At 38.3% G+C, this 14,739-nt stretch overlaps 1 protein-coding gene across 5 annotated transcripts in view; it reads left to right on the top strand.

Annotated features, from left to right (window-relative positions):
• CCDC149 (coiled-coil domain containing 149) overlaps window positions 1–14,739 on the top strand; it is a 50,853-nt gene that overhangs the window by 28,222 nt on the left and 7,892 nt on the right. For 3 of the 5 annotated variants that reach the window (XM_050338135.1, XM_050338134.1, XM_050338138.1), the window contains exons 8-12: window positions 1,154–1,238; window positions 2,488–2,632; window positions 8,872–8,948; window positions 10,344–10,376; window positions 14,008–14,112. In XM_050338135.1, the coding sequence (XP_050194092.1) occupies window positions 1,154–1,238; window positions 2,488–2,632; window positions 8,872–8,948; window positions 10,344–10,376; window positions 14,008–14,112 (445 nt within the window). The remainder of the gene's footprint in view (window positions 1–1,153; window positions 1,239–2,487; window positions 2,633–8,871; window positions 8,949–10,343; window positions 10,377–14,007; window positions 14,113–14,739) is intronic. The other 2 variants (XM_050338137.1, XM_050338136.1) reach the window with 1 other exon arrangement.

The raw sequence follows: 14,739 nt of genomic DNA, 5'->3' as shown, positions 1-14,739 counted from the left end.
ATTACATGCTCAGTCTTCCTCGTAGGCTTCTTAGCTGATGGTAGTACAGAGGGATACCTATTAACAGCATTTTGAAAAATTAATTAAATACCTTTTTTAAGTTCTGTGGGGGAACCCTTCTCTTTCCAGGGGCAGGTAATCAGCCTTCCAGCCAATTGGTAGGTGAAAAGTAGCAGATCATGCACTGTGGTGAATGACTGCAGCTGTGCTGCTGTCACAAGAAGATCTTGTCTCCCTGTCCCCTAATGGCTGTGCTATTTCTTCATGTATCTTAATGATCACTCAGCCTTCATTGTTCTGCCATTCTGGGGTTAAGGTCTGTACTGTTTGACATGAAACCTTCAGGGCTGAGTTTTGCTCTTCCCTGAAGCAAAGCCCTCTTATTTTCTTCTGATTTGGGGGAGTGGGAGGGGAGGGCTGCTTGTCAGAGCAGAGAAGGATAACCTGAGGATTGTCAATAGCACTTCTTCATTTAGGTTGCTATAAAGTGGTCACAGCACTGATTGCTTTTTGTGCATGAGCAAAGTTGCTCAAAGTACCAACTTCATTTCAGCCTCTGTTTGTGCTTAGAAACTGAGTCTCTTGGAGTGTGAGTTAGTTTATTGGTGAGAACTGAGCACCTTGGTGGTCTGGTGGGTCTCAATGATCTGTATTTAAAAGAGCTGGACTTCTGTAGCAGATAATTCTGCTTCTAATTCCTGACAGTCAGTATTTGCTATTAAAAGGGCTTCTGGAAACTCTGATAGAGGAGTCTGAGCTTTCTCTTTGAAGTCTGTCCAAAGAAAGGTGAGGGGAAAGTCTGAGTTTGTTTCCAACCAATATTCTCTACAGGATACTGCAGTATCTTTACTGGCACTCAGCAGGTTATTAAAAAGTAGGCAAGTCTTAAAAATACATTGTGGGGAGTGGGTGGGAGAGATTACAGTAAAGTGATTGCAATGAGACAGAATGAGTCTTTGTAATATTGCAAAGACTGTTTTGGCTGAAGAATAATACTCTAGGAGAATCACATGTCTGTAGCTTGTCTGGATGTAAGCTCTAGGCCCTGCAGCATTGTTCTGAGACCAAAATCCAAAATTCCAGATTCTTTCCTCCTAATGACAGGATTTGTGGGCTACTGTTTTTCTAAATAAGATATTTATTGTTTCCCTAGAATGCACTAGAGAGACGAAAAAATTCAAAGACTCATAGTAGATCCAGTAGCAGTGCTTTGACTGGAGTCCTTTCTGCAAAGCAAGGTATTGCATAAATGCAGCATGGTGTTGCATACCTCATTGAATTCTTTTCATCTTACCTCTTAATTTCAGTAACTTTTCCTCACCAATCAAACCAAAAACTCTTTTCTCTTTCCCTGTTTATGTGCTAATTCTTGTCCTTTTCTTAGTTGACTTGACAATATAAAATTTGCCTCTTGGTTGCTGCTTCTTTTGTTAATTCTTTTGCCTTTCATTCTCTCCTCCATCAGTTTTACCAAATATTTTCTTTACTCTCTAACCCCCACTGCAACTTTGACCCTTACAAATCACTTTGTTCCTCTCTTTCCTCTGGTAACAATGGCAGTCACAATTCACATTCCAATGAAAAACAGACTGGCTGGTAGAGGAGGGGCCTTAAGTTGGGTTTTCTGCTACTGTTTTTGGAAGCTTTCACATTCATATGTTTTACAAAAAATCTGTGTGTCCCGTGTTTCTTCATTGGTAGCAAAATGAAGTAATCTCTTTTCCCTGTTTCAAAGAAAATACCAAGATGAGGAAAAAGGGGGAAGAGAAAATTCTTTGAGCCAAACTTGTACCCTCCTTTTTAGATTTAGGTATATTCATTCACACACACAAGGTCAGTGGTAAGTGTCATGGTAGGTTTAAACTCATTTTTCTGGTTTTGACTTCTCTTTTGTGCTCTTCTCCATGTACTTGCATACATACATATATGTATATATATAGAGAGAGAAAGAGAGCCAAGTTCTAGTTACAGAATTTATCAATACTTGTGAACTTCCTGATGTGGCTGGGAGGTACAGACTCTTAAGCTACAGAGGCTACAGAGTTCATGGGTGACTATTTTCATGGGTGACTGTATTTTCACATCACTCTTAAATAACCCGAAGGATATAATAATTCTAAAAAGTAATATCAAAGCTTCCTTGTGGGCTTCAGTTGCAATGTAAGTGGGAAAGAAATGACCAGTTTGGACCAATCTGTTCCTTCTGAACACAAATAATTTTCCAAAAGTAGAATTGAGTTAATGTAAGATGTGTCTGGCTATACTTGTTCTGGCTTTTGCTGTGGAATACCAATCAGCTTGCGAAGCCACCATCTTTATGCCAGCTAGAAATTATATTTCTGGCCTTTTTGGTTTTGTTTGCTCATTGAAGGAAAAATATATGTATTCATTTAAATAATGAGAATAGTTCTTTAATACTAGTCAATGTTTGTGTTGCATCTCTGTGCATAGAGAAGCCAAAACTCATTTGTGTTTTTAACATTATAGTCCAGGAGTTGTTGTCGGAGGATCATGGATGTAGCCTACCAGCCACACCACAGTCCATTTCAGATCTCAAATCACTGGCCACTGCATTGCTGGAAACCATCCATGAAAAAAACATGGTCATACAACACCAAAGACAAACCAACAAGTAGGTGGCATGACTTCTAAGTAAAAGAGAACTTTCCAAGCTATGGAAAAGTCATAGGTTGGGGGGAGTTTTAGGGAAAAGGGAAAGAAGATACATTTTCACAGAAAATTCGTTGTCATGTTTAGTTGGTGGATTCTTCAGTTTTTAAGATGGGTATGCAATTAGAGAAAAATTAATTTCAAATTAAAGTCTGAGGTTGACAGAGACATGTCTGCCTTTGCTAGGCAAGGATTGTTTTGGTTTTGGATTGTTTTGCTGCTCAGGTTTAAGATGAACCATAGTATCACAGGGGAGACTTCTAGCAGGAAGTCTGTAGGGATGGCTAAAGAAAAGCTTCAGGGAGGAAGAACATCCTTGAACTTGAGGAGATTTGTAGGAATTTTGTAATGAACACTGGTGGGGATAGTAAGTGTTGCACCTAGAAAAGGGTCTGGAAAGGTTAATGTTATATTTGTCTCAGGCTAGCAACCTGTGTGTCCCACAGGTGATAGCTGTTGCTCCTACAGTTATTGAACCAAAAGTTGAAGGAGATAAACACAGTTGGATTGCTAGTATATATATATATATATATTTTTTTTTAAATATAAACTTTCAAGGAGAGTTTGTTTACTCTTAGCTCTTCTGCTCATCAGCAGAATTCTTTGTGGCTTGTACAGTTCCTATCACGGCAGAATATAATAATTTTTGACACATTTTCTGACATTCTGATATTATTGTCCTTATACAGTGTATGAAAATCAGAGCTAGGAAGTGTTCCTTGATTTTGTGCTCAGTTTCCCCCCCTTTCTTTTGTGTTTTTTTTTTTTTTAAACCCTGAGTCACTACTGGTAATCAGGGGTTATTCAGGCTTCTCAAAAGCACATCAGGACCAGATGCCAGCAACAGACAGACATCTTTCATGAAAGGAAGGAGTAGTACTGAAGTGAACTGTATTGCACTAGAATAGATGATTCATTTTGAAAATTCGTAACTTAGATACTAGGCAGACTCCACTGCATAATTTTTAGTGATGTGGCAACAGAAGTAGAGGAGCAGTTTATAGCTACTCTTAATACCCTTGAGACAGCAAATGCCTAATCAGCTAAAGGGATTCTAAAGCAGTGAAAATGTAGCCCAGATCTATCTGATGGCAGCTCAGTCAATTTGTGTCTGTCCTGTGATGCAAGAGAAGTTCCTGCACAGAGCAATGCTAAAGAAGGGCTAATCCCTGCTTACTTAACCCTTCTTACTGCTAATGTAACATCAGAAGAAAAACATCCAGAGAAAACTTTGGTTAATTCCAGGTATAACCAGTCTTTGCCTTTTACATCCTGGTACTTTATCACTTCCTGGTGTTCTATTTTGCATGCTCCTTTTTTTGCAAAGTTCTTTCATAGTTTTGTATTTCTCTTTGATCATGTGCAGCTTCTTGCAGCTCTCAAATATCTTTGCGATGATGGCTTTGCTTTCTGATGCTGGTCTCTGCTTTCAGCTGTTGAGTATGAGCTTTCTTGAGAGAAGCCTTCACAAGGAGATACATTTCTTTTGTCTGTGTGCCCAACGGGTCACATATAACCTCAGGAGCAGAGGTTGAATATATGCCCAAACTGGCATTCTGTGCCCAACAGAAGATCAGGTCTCAGAGGGAAGGGACACTCCATATCTGTCTGAGGTCACAAGTGTGCTCAGAACTGTAGTGTTGCAGACAGTTCAGGATGCTTTAGGGGGGAAAAAAAAAATAAAAAGAAAGATAAATCCTGGTCGAGTTGAGTGAAGAGCCTCAAAAACACTCCTATGTGGTATGCTCATTCTTTTTGTCACCTTTGGCTTTAGCTGGATTAAAGAAATTTTTAAGTACTAGGAGGAATGGGAACCACTACAAGTAGAAAGAAGCACCTAAGACATACGAAAAATAAGGTGAAAAAGGGAAATGCAGAAAGGACATCAAGGAAAGACATCCTTTGTTTGAGATGTATTAGCTGTTGTTGGGGGCACTTATTTGCCATGTGAAAAGTTAAAAATAAAGACTTCTGAAAATGGGAAAGAAACTGCCCATCTGTTGGAGAAGGTTAGAGGTGAGAGTGTGGTCAGTGTACAAGTTAAATGGACAGATTCATAAACTGGTACTAGAATGGATGGATGCTTTTGTTAAAGACATTTCTCCATTCAAAGCAGAAAGTTGAGAAGGAAGTGGGAATAGAGAGAATTGTAATGACAGAAAGTTTTGCATAAATCACAAATCTTCCCCTTCACAAAAAGCATGTTTGGAGGACACAGTTAGAATTGAAGATTGTGGTTTGAAGAAAGTGAGATTAATTGGGTAAATAACATGAGATTTTGGGGTAGATATTTCATTCAAGGAAGAAGTTCTGGTCTTGATATTTGGGAGTTTTTTTACCTAGTGATGATTTCATTATCAGTAAATGAGACTTTTCAGAGCATATGAACTTACTTTCCTCCATATAGTTAACCTACTCTAGAGTCTAAACCTCTTTTGTTGCTTGCAGATTGAGAGTTGACTATATAAGTTTACACGAGCAGAACGGTGGGTTTGCTTTCTGATTAATTGAAGTAATAATAAGATTGTGGGGTTTTTTAATGTAGAATAGAGTTTGAATGCACTGTTGAAGTTGACTTTCTGCTGTTACACTGTTGTTAAAAACATTCATTGCCACTTGTTCTTGGAAAAGACACACTGTTATTATTGCTGTTTTTCTAAAGATGTGGCATGATAAAAGGAGCTGTGGGAGTATGTGCCTAGAACTAGTAAGAGTAAACCCAACCTTTATCTTTCTAGCCTCAGTTTTCAGGGAAAAAAAAAAAGTAGTTGTTTGGGAAGAGAACAGATTGTTTTTCCCAGGTGGTTGGTAACTCCTAATGCTACTTCTAAGGAAGGTCCAGTGTTTTACCTCAAAAGTCCATTAGCTTAATTTGAAAAGGCACTTATAAATTAATTCTATATGCAGTAGTGTGTTGCAAGATAAAATAGTTACTTAAGTGCAAAACCAAACAGTCCTAACCCTCTCTAGCAAGTGGATAAAAATCCTTTTTATTCTGCCAGAAATAAATCACTTATTAGATACTCTTTTTAGTGCAATTTGTTCCTGAAATTGTCGGCACCTATACGAGCCAGATCAGTGTAGAAGCTGCTCTGCTGGTCAGACATGTTGCACTAATTTTAATGTCTCTAACTTGGGCAAGCTCAGTCATGACCAAAATTACAAAAAGATTGTGTCAATCTGTAACTTGAGTTCATTTCCGTGCGATGTGTAGAGCTAGATATGTGATTGTGACAGACCCTATTTACAGGGATTTGGGTGATTGTATCTGTATGAGGGTGTATATCTTCTGTAGCAAGATGTAAATTGGAAGTGAGGTGAATGGAGCTCAGGTGCTGTAAATCACCAGAGCTCCCTTCAGATTATGGCCATGTATGTTGGAAACTGTGGGAGAGCCAGAAAGGAGCTTCTAAAGTCAGGTGGGAGCATTGCTGCTGTTACACGAACAATAGATTTCTGTGAAACTTTATCCTGGAGGGAGCCTTAGACTAACTCTTTTGTTGTATTAAACACATGACCAGAGGACAGTGGAAATAGCTATCAGAACCTGGGTCCATGACATGATCCTTCTGTTTTAGTTGAAGGATCTGGTCCACTGGGTCTAGAGATAAAACAACACATTAGGGAATTTGGTGCTACCAGCCCATGCAGCCCCTTTAAAAATACCTGCCCAGGTAGGCCTACCCAGCTCAGTCTTCCCACAGCAGATAGGGAAGTGGCAAATTATCTGGAGGTCAAAGAAGAAAGGAAGAAATGTGAAAAACCACATTGTGTTCAGAATTGCTTACACATCTATCTTTCAAAAAATGGTTCTATAAGAACTTACAGCTTTATTTAGGATTTATTTCTCCCATACCTGTCTTGAGATAATGTTTTTTTGAAGCAAACTAGAATCATACTCATCACTGAATGTATTTTGCTCTCTTCTTGAATGAAAGGAGCAGGGTTAAGCATTGTCCTCTACTTTTGCCAACCATTCTTCCGAGATGCAGAACGATCCTTCTGTGTGAGAACCTGTAACAAAGGTTAAAAAATAGCTCAGCACCTCTTCTGAGGATTCAGTAGCTATTATCAGGATATATTTTCTCCAAAACCTTTAGAAATAGTGTGGTACAGCTGATAAATGAATTACAAAATTTAAGAGAAGCAAGAGAAAAGTGACTTTGCTCTTGTTGCCTAAATAACAGGAGCACTAGTAATAACTTGATACAGAGGGTTGAGTTTCCTTTTGTGGTATGGCTAGCTGGCAGGGAGGATAGCATCCTTCCCCTTTTTTTTTACCCTGGAACTGCTGGTGAAATACTTACTAAAATAATAAGGATTTTTTTTCTTTTCCTGGCAGAAGCGCTGAACTTCTGACTCATTTGTGGTGACAATCATTAGCCAAATCAGTGTTGTTTTGTCAGCTCCCTGCCTGAGCTAACATGCTGTGGAAGAAGTCTTGCATGATCTCTCTGTTCCCTGCCCCTCTAAGCCTGGGGAACTCCGTGTCCTTCAGCTGACCCTTGGTGAGGCCTTAGGCAGGAAGGTGGGAATGGGCTCCCTGTGCGAGGTGGAGCTCCCTGAAAGCTGCTCTGTGCCTTTCCCTGTCAGCTGCTGCGTTGTGCTGCAGAGCGCGGTTGCTGGATGTCAGGCCATACTCTGGGATATGAAAATAGAGTTATTAAGGCTGAGTCTTTCATACCAGATGGAGAGCATTCTGGAAGTGAAATCTAGACTTGAATAATTTTGCTTTTAATTGGAGAAGACAGTAATAGATCCATCATAACCTTTGTAACATACTGGATTACTGACTTTCAGTGGGGAAATAAACACAACTGCTTCCAAATGTCTTCTCTGCTTTTGAATGTGACGAACTGTTTGCTTTTTAGCTGACATACCCCTGTACCTCTCAGTGCTTTCTTTGATGTTTATTATCAGCTTTCTCTTTCTGTTTTATATTCTGTCTCTCATCTTGATGTTTTTGTAGTCTTTAAAACACTTATAAGCTTTTATTGTGTCATTGCATAGCCCTCACAGTAGAGATTTCAAAAATACTTAGTCCTTGTTAATCAATTTTTCCAGCCCCTTTGATATCTGCTGGGTTTGCTGTTCTTCGTGTCCTTCCCAGAATCTGCCATCTTGTCAGTAATGACATTCCCAGTACCCTCAAATGTCTGCACATGAAGCCCTCGCTGGAGAGCTCCAGTGCAGTATTACACAGCTCTGATGTGCATGGGAAGATACTGTTGCCTTGCTGTGTTGTGATATGCTGCTTCTCAGCATTCAGTTCAAATTTAACTGACTTACCCTGTTGCTGTAATTTGATGAGTAAAACCTGCTGTCCGTAATCTCTGCTGTCATGTTTAGAATTGCTGCCTCGTCTAGGTTTCTTGGTCTATTTTACTCAGTTGAGCATTGTTTGGGATTTATTTAAAGACTTCTGACTCCAGGAGACTTGCTGTGCCTGTGAAACACTTTCAAAACTTCATTGGAGAAAAGAGCTTTCTTTACGAGATAGAAATCTCTCATTTGATCTGGGGAGAGAATTAAGACTTAAAGTTAAATCCTGCAGGAGAGCTAACTGCAAATAGTATTTGTGTATGAAATCAGATACAAAAGAAGAGATGACCCAAGGAATGCAGTGAAAACTAAGAGGGTGATAAAGGCACCAAAGAGCTTGAAGCTTTTTAGTAAAGTAGAAAACAGTTCAAGACTAAAAAAAATGTGTAGTGGAAAAAATATTCCTTGCCATTTTAAGCAATCTTAGTGATAGAGAAACCTCTCTGAATAAAGGACTAGGCCAAAACTGTGTCTTGGAACTTCAGAATCAATCTAGATGTTGTCTTGAGTTTTCCATATTTTGTCTGTGTAGCTTTTACCTTCTGGATTTAGCTATAGAGAAAATAAAGTGGTATTTGCAGGCAAGGAGATAGAAATACTGTGAGTTACTATTCTTTGTCTTTACTGAATGGCAAAGGTTGAATGTCCAGTACATCCTAGGCCTGGTTTTTTGGTTTTTTTTTTTTTAACCATGGGACAGATTAGCCAAATATATTTAATTTCTAACTCTGGGGGAGGTTGTCCATTGCTGTTAGTGAAAAGAGATGACTGTATGCAGATTTACTGCACTGGTTAAGTAGCAAATTAAAAATTCAGCTGTAGTCATGTAAGCAATTGCATTTTGGTTACCTTAGTATAACAACTGTTCTTTTTCTGAAGAATTCTAGGTAATCGAGTGGCAGAACTAGAAAAGAAATTAAGAACTTTGGAAATTGCTGGCTTGTGGAGTCTTCCAGGTTAGTAAAAATTCAAGGGAATATCTTGCATTATTTAGTTTTCAAGAGTATATTTGTGTTTAAGAAACGTTTGGCTATAATTTTTTTTTAATGACAGTTATTTTGCAAATGTTCTTTTCAGCACATTTGAAAAATTATAAATGTCTAATATTTATTAGTTAGAAGCCAAAAATCACTAGACTTTTTTACTCTTAAGTCCGATATGCATTGAAAAAACCCTGAAAAATACTGAAAAAAAGGATTTAAATGTTGGGAATAATCAAATTATTTCCATAGACTGTAGACAAAACAAAAGGAAACTATTTTATTTAAACATTGTATAAAATATTACAAAGGTTATTGGCCGTTATGTTTTTCAACAACTTTTATTTATTAATTTTGTATTTCTTGTAACTTCCATTGATTTTTTTCACTGGTTTTTAAATGTTTTTCTCTAGAATAATAAACTCTTAGAAACTGGAAATGTAAATGGTCCTAAATTTTCTAGTCCATCTCTCCAGAACAGGTTTATTCCCTTTAGTGTCTTAAGTATTCTATTTGGTTTTGAATTACTCAAGTAATGGGAGATTAATCTGCTTCCTAATAGACCTCATTGTTAGGAAAATGTACAATATTTAATTTACATTTACTTTTTTGCTTCTTTTCTTCCCATTACACCTAATTGTGTCTTCTTTAACCGCTGTAAATTATGCTACTCCACTGTTGGTGTTTGCATCATTAGGCTTTGTTGTTTACAGCTTCCTATCAGTGCTGCTGGGAGTGGGAGGGAGTGTGGTGTAGGCTTCTGGTTTTTTGGCTCTGTGTTTTTTCCACCTAACCTTTACATGTAGAAGAAAACATTTACCAGAGCCGAAGAGCCCCTGTGACAAACCTGCGCTGTTCATCTGTTTGGGCTGATGTGGTGTGTTTCCACTTCAGCTTACCCATTGTGGGCATTCTCAGTCACCTCTCTGGAACTGGATCTCTTGGCTCTTTCCAGAACTACAGGTCCCAAATTTGTTTCCATGGATTACTCCTCAGTTAGTCACCTAACATGCATAGTGTGCTTTAGTGCATTTGTCCCTCCTATATTCTCCAAAAGATGCCAGTGAAATATTTGTCTAAGACCCTGCTAAAGCAGTTTTGTACATTAGCACAGATGTGTGTTATAAACTCACTGGTTCAAGGTACCATAGGGCTTTGTTTGTTTTGGTTTGTTCTGTTTTGTTTTTAAAAATAGTGTTCCATGAAATTTTTACATTCAAAAATGTAGCATTTCTAATCTTTTCAAAATGTATTTTAAAAAATGGAAGTGGGAACTTCTTGCACCACTGTTGATCTGTGTAGGTAAGAAAACAAATTAATGTTGATACAATAACAACTGTCTCTTTCCTTCCTTTCTTTTGCTGCCTGAAGGCCTGAGCTACAGTGTCTCAGTGGGATTTGGGAGTAGGTTCTACTTAACGTATATTTTTAGTAACTGATTTTAGCAGTACGTTAAATATCGTCGGTGCATGTAAATAAATGGAAATGGAAATGTTATCTGAACATTTTTCTATCCAGCAGATTAAGATGTTCAGTCAAATGAGTTAGATGACCACAGGAGAAATAGAGGCTCCTCTACACGACAATTCATTTACATTAAGGAAAATAGTAAGAGAGGATGATCTAAAAAGTTCTAAAGGAATTTTACACTGGATTGCGAGTTCTGTTGAGCCCCAAGTTTTGTTGATTTGTTGCTTGCCTTTTAAATCAGAAGTGCACTTTTGTTTCCAAGTGCACTCTAATCCCGAGGTGGTCAGAAAGAGCATTGCAACACCTGGTGGGTCACCAGTTTTCTTTTCAGAGCATGTAGAGCTTCCACTCCATAAAACAGCAGCGTGTAACAAAGAGTGTGGGAATACCACAGTGGATTCTGCTGCTGAATGTTGGTTTGGGTGAGGAGCAGAACATAGAGAGTATCTCTTCTAGTTAGTCTTAAATCCAGAGCAAAACAATATTATTTGGTTGTGAGTCGAAGTTTTCATCATTAAAAAAAAATGCAGATAAAAGCTGATGTTCATTCTAGCACTGAAGGAAATGCACATTATAAATTTCATGTTTTTAATCTGAAGTTAATGTTCCTACTTGGATGTCACTGTTCATATAACATTTATAACATCCACTGTCAGCATGATAAGAATATCTTCCAAACGGTGTTAATATACTCGATCCTACTGAAGAAAGATTTTGAACGCTTCTGATTTTTTGTTAGGTGACATATTTGTCATCTGCTTTTTGAGAAATGTATGAACGAACTATGGGGAAGCTAAATCAAGAGGAAGTGTACATTTAATTTTTGAAAAGGTGAAACCAGTAGCATACTTCATTTTCTGTAGAAGTTCTGCCTACCACAGACTTTAGATTCCTCTGCTTGGAAGATGGGCTTTAATTAAGTGAATCTCTTGTGAGGTTTATTTTCACTGCTGAAAAGAAAGCAAGCTTGGGCATAGATTTGGCTTTGATTATCTTTTTATGATCCTACTTGCCTTGAGAAGGGAGCAGAGAATGTGATGTTCACAGAATCATTTAATTGTTTGCTTTGTCTTGGGTACATTGTGATTCAGATATGCACACGTAATATGTTAAATGTATTCAGTAATAGTATATAGTAAACACCACCTTGTTTCTCTCACAATTTGATGTCACTAGACATTCAGATAAGTAATACTGCATTTTTTCAAAATATACAATTTCCAGAAAATTCCAGATTTCCACTGAGAAAGAAAGTCTAAGAAAAGGACCGTCCATGACTCATCCTTTTTCTGTGTGGGATGATAAGAGAGTTTCGCGGCTGCCTCTTGCTCTGCAGTAATCGGCACAGAGCAGGGGCAAGGGAGAGTTAATGGGCTCAGCAGCTGCTGTGGCTGCAGCCACTTACAGTGGCGTGGGGTGCAGCAGAGGCTATAAGAGGATACCCAGCCCTGGAGAGGAAAATGAAAAATTTACTACTACTGAAAACTTCTACGTATTTTGAAATCTGTGTACTTTTCACTAAAGTTCTTGAAAAATTCATTAGAGGAACATGAAGGTTATGAAATCGAGTTTACAGAGCAGATAGTTGAAATTCCTTGTGCGTAATCCAACTTCATATCACAATTCTCAGAATGCAGCAGTACCCCCATGTCCCTCCTTCATGAATGGATATGAGTCACTGTTAATAAATAAATATGCATCAGACTCTTTGAGCCACATCTATTGTTAAGATGTGTGGATACTGAGCTTAGCTTTATTTTCTGTAACCAGGTTGGTTTTCAGAGAAAAATTGGAAAGTAAATGTGTTTACTGTGTAAATGCTGGCTGGAAGTCAAGAAATATCTTTTTTGAAGCTTGCCTTGCAATCTTCAGGAACTTCAGCTCAGACTTTACTTTTTTTATTAAATTAAAAAAAAAAATACTCTGCTTTCTACTTTCCTATTAAAACCTCCCCTCAATTTTTTTATTCATCATCTTTTTACTTCCTCTGTTGGATTCTTTTGGATGTTTTTGGATATGTGGCTGCATTTGACTGGAGTGACTATCTGTTGGGTGTTTTCATACCACTAGTTCTTCCCTGTATGATTTATTTCTTCCAGTACAAAATTCCTTCACTGTTACAGGAAAGTAGATTCATCTGGGGGCTTTTGCATTTTGAAATAGCCATTGAATTTGGTTTGCCTTTTTTTTTGTTTTTAAATAATTTTATCTTACACTGGGAGGGGAGGGGTCTCCTCTTTGCTGCTAGTTAATACTGGTTTTTATTACTGACTGTGGCAAAGGCGGAATTCTGATGAATACTTCAGGGATCAAAGCTTGACAAGATCCATGTTTCAAAAGCATTAATTGCATTCATATTGCTGCAGTGTATTGCCTGACATAGGGATAAGGGTATAAAAACATCATTAATATCTTCAGGATCGAGGTATTTGCAGCCAATGCCTTCAAAAGTAGTTAGGGATTGGGGAAGTCCAGTTAGACTCCGTGGGAACAGCTTCACTTTTATTATTCCCTAATAGGTACCAGAATTTCCTCAGAGCTGGATCTATTCCGGGTGTCTCCTGACCCGCTGCTCTTGTGAAAGTCTTGGTCTTGGATGGGTGCTTAGATTTAGGATGTTGCATTAAGGTGAAAGGTGCAAACAGATTTAGAGGGGAGAAGTGGTCGTTACATAAATGTCTGTTCTCATGGAGATGATTAGGGCAGTAGCTTGCAGTTGTTCTGGAGGCCATGCAAACACCACACTTAGCTGATCTTGCACATTTTCTGCTGTTTCCTCTCTAGGTTTAAGGCAGTGTCAGTCACTAGAAACATGGCCATCCTGAATAGGGTAGGACTTCCTAAAGGATCTGCAGGTGTTGCTCTTTATTATGTATTGCTAAAATACACAAAGGCTAGGCATCTACAGCAGAGTCCTCAGATGAAGAGTTTCTTGCATTATTTTGTCTGCAAAAGAGCTGGAAAATTGCCCTTTTCCATTTGGTTTGAAACGAAAATGCTCAAAAATGTTTTTGTAATTTTCAGATAAAAATCCCTCCTGTTCCCCAGCAATTTGTACTTGTTTGCTCCCTCTTAGTTACGCTATGCTTTTAGTATTTATTAAGGGAGTATTGTAGAATAATATGTAAGTCTGAAGTGTAAAACTACATTAATTATGAACCTTCTTGTATCACATGATGCAGAGTCAGTGCTGAACACCTGCTGGTAATAGCATGCAAATGATCCATTATTCTCTGTGAAACTTTTGGTATGATCTGATTATTAATATTTGTAATTGAATGCTAATTGCTAGTAGCATTTGCTGCATACAGCATCTGGTCTTTCAAAATCTGGCCTTTACTCAGTACTGCAGGTAAAAACATAGACCTTTTCTGCATTTGACTTGCATATTCCAGATCCAGTACAGAGGGTTTTTTCCATGCTCCAAAAGGATCATTTGAGATGCTTCTCCTGTTCTATACCTTTCTGTAACATTGCTAAAAAATTGTAGGATATGTTTGGGTATCGTTAGTGCCCGATGGATGTAATGGCTGGATTATCAGCTCTAACACTGAGATTGTTGCAGGTGGAAAGGATACGATAACATTCAGTGACCCAACCCTGCCCGTGCTGCAGCGCTCCAGGTCACCATTGGCACTTACTGATAACCCACAGAAAACTGAAGTACGAGGTGAGCACCTGGAACGTAAGGAACATGATGAGAGCCGAGCACTCATTTCTTTCCAAATAAAATATAGTAAATTTTCGTGCTGGGATAGCAGAAGGCAAATTTTCAGTGGTCAGAGAGGTTGAATAAATCATCCACAAGTAAAACAGATAGGTGGTACCAGTACGAATAGCAAAGACATGACTGAAAAATTACTGTTGAATAGATTGCACAGGACTAGGGATCAGGCCCTACACCTCAAAGAATTTTCCAGCCAGGTAACTTGATACTGTGAGAAGCTATTCATGCCATCTGTGTTACAGTTAACTGATTCCTGCACTTTTTCCCTCAGTTAAAATGCACGGTAGGAAGCAGTCTGTGGAACTGGCTTAGCACTTTCCTGCATTATAGGTGATACCTAGATGAATGGCTTCCTGATTGTGCCCAGTAAATTGAAATACCCAATTCATTTTCCTGGAGAAATTGGCTGCTTTTTTATAGCCTTGCATGCGTTTTGTTAAAAATCCTTCTCCAATAGCAAGCCCTACCATCCCTCCAAAGTCAAGCTTAACTTTACTTGACAGTAGCAGAAGATAGTGTTTTGCTGATAACCTTGATTTTTTTTTTCCTCTTAGTTTTTCATAATGGATA

Source organism: Myiozetetes cayanensis, unplaced genomic scaffold (assembly GCF_022539395.1).
Source record: "Myiozetetes cayanensis isolate MyiCay16 unplaced genomic scaffold, myiCay2020 scf7, whole genome shotgun sequence".
Classification (NCBI taxonomy): Eukaryota; Metazoa; Chordata; class Aves; order Passeriformes; family Tyrannidae; genus Myiozetetes; species Myiozetetes cayanensis.
The sequence above is the reverse complement of the archived record's forward strand: the minus strand, read 5'-3'. Positions and strand labels throughout refer to the sequence as shown.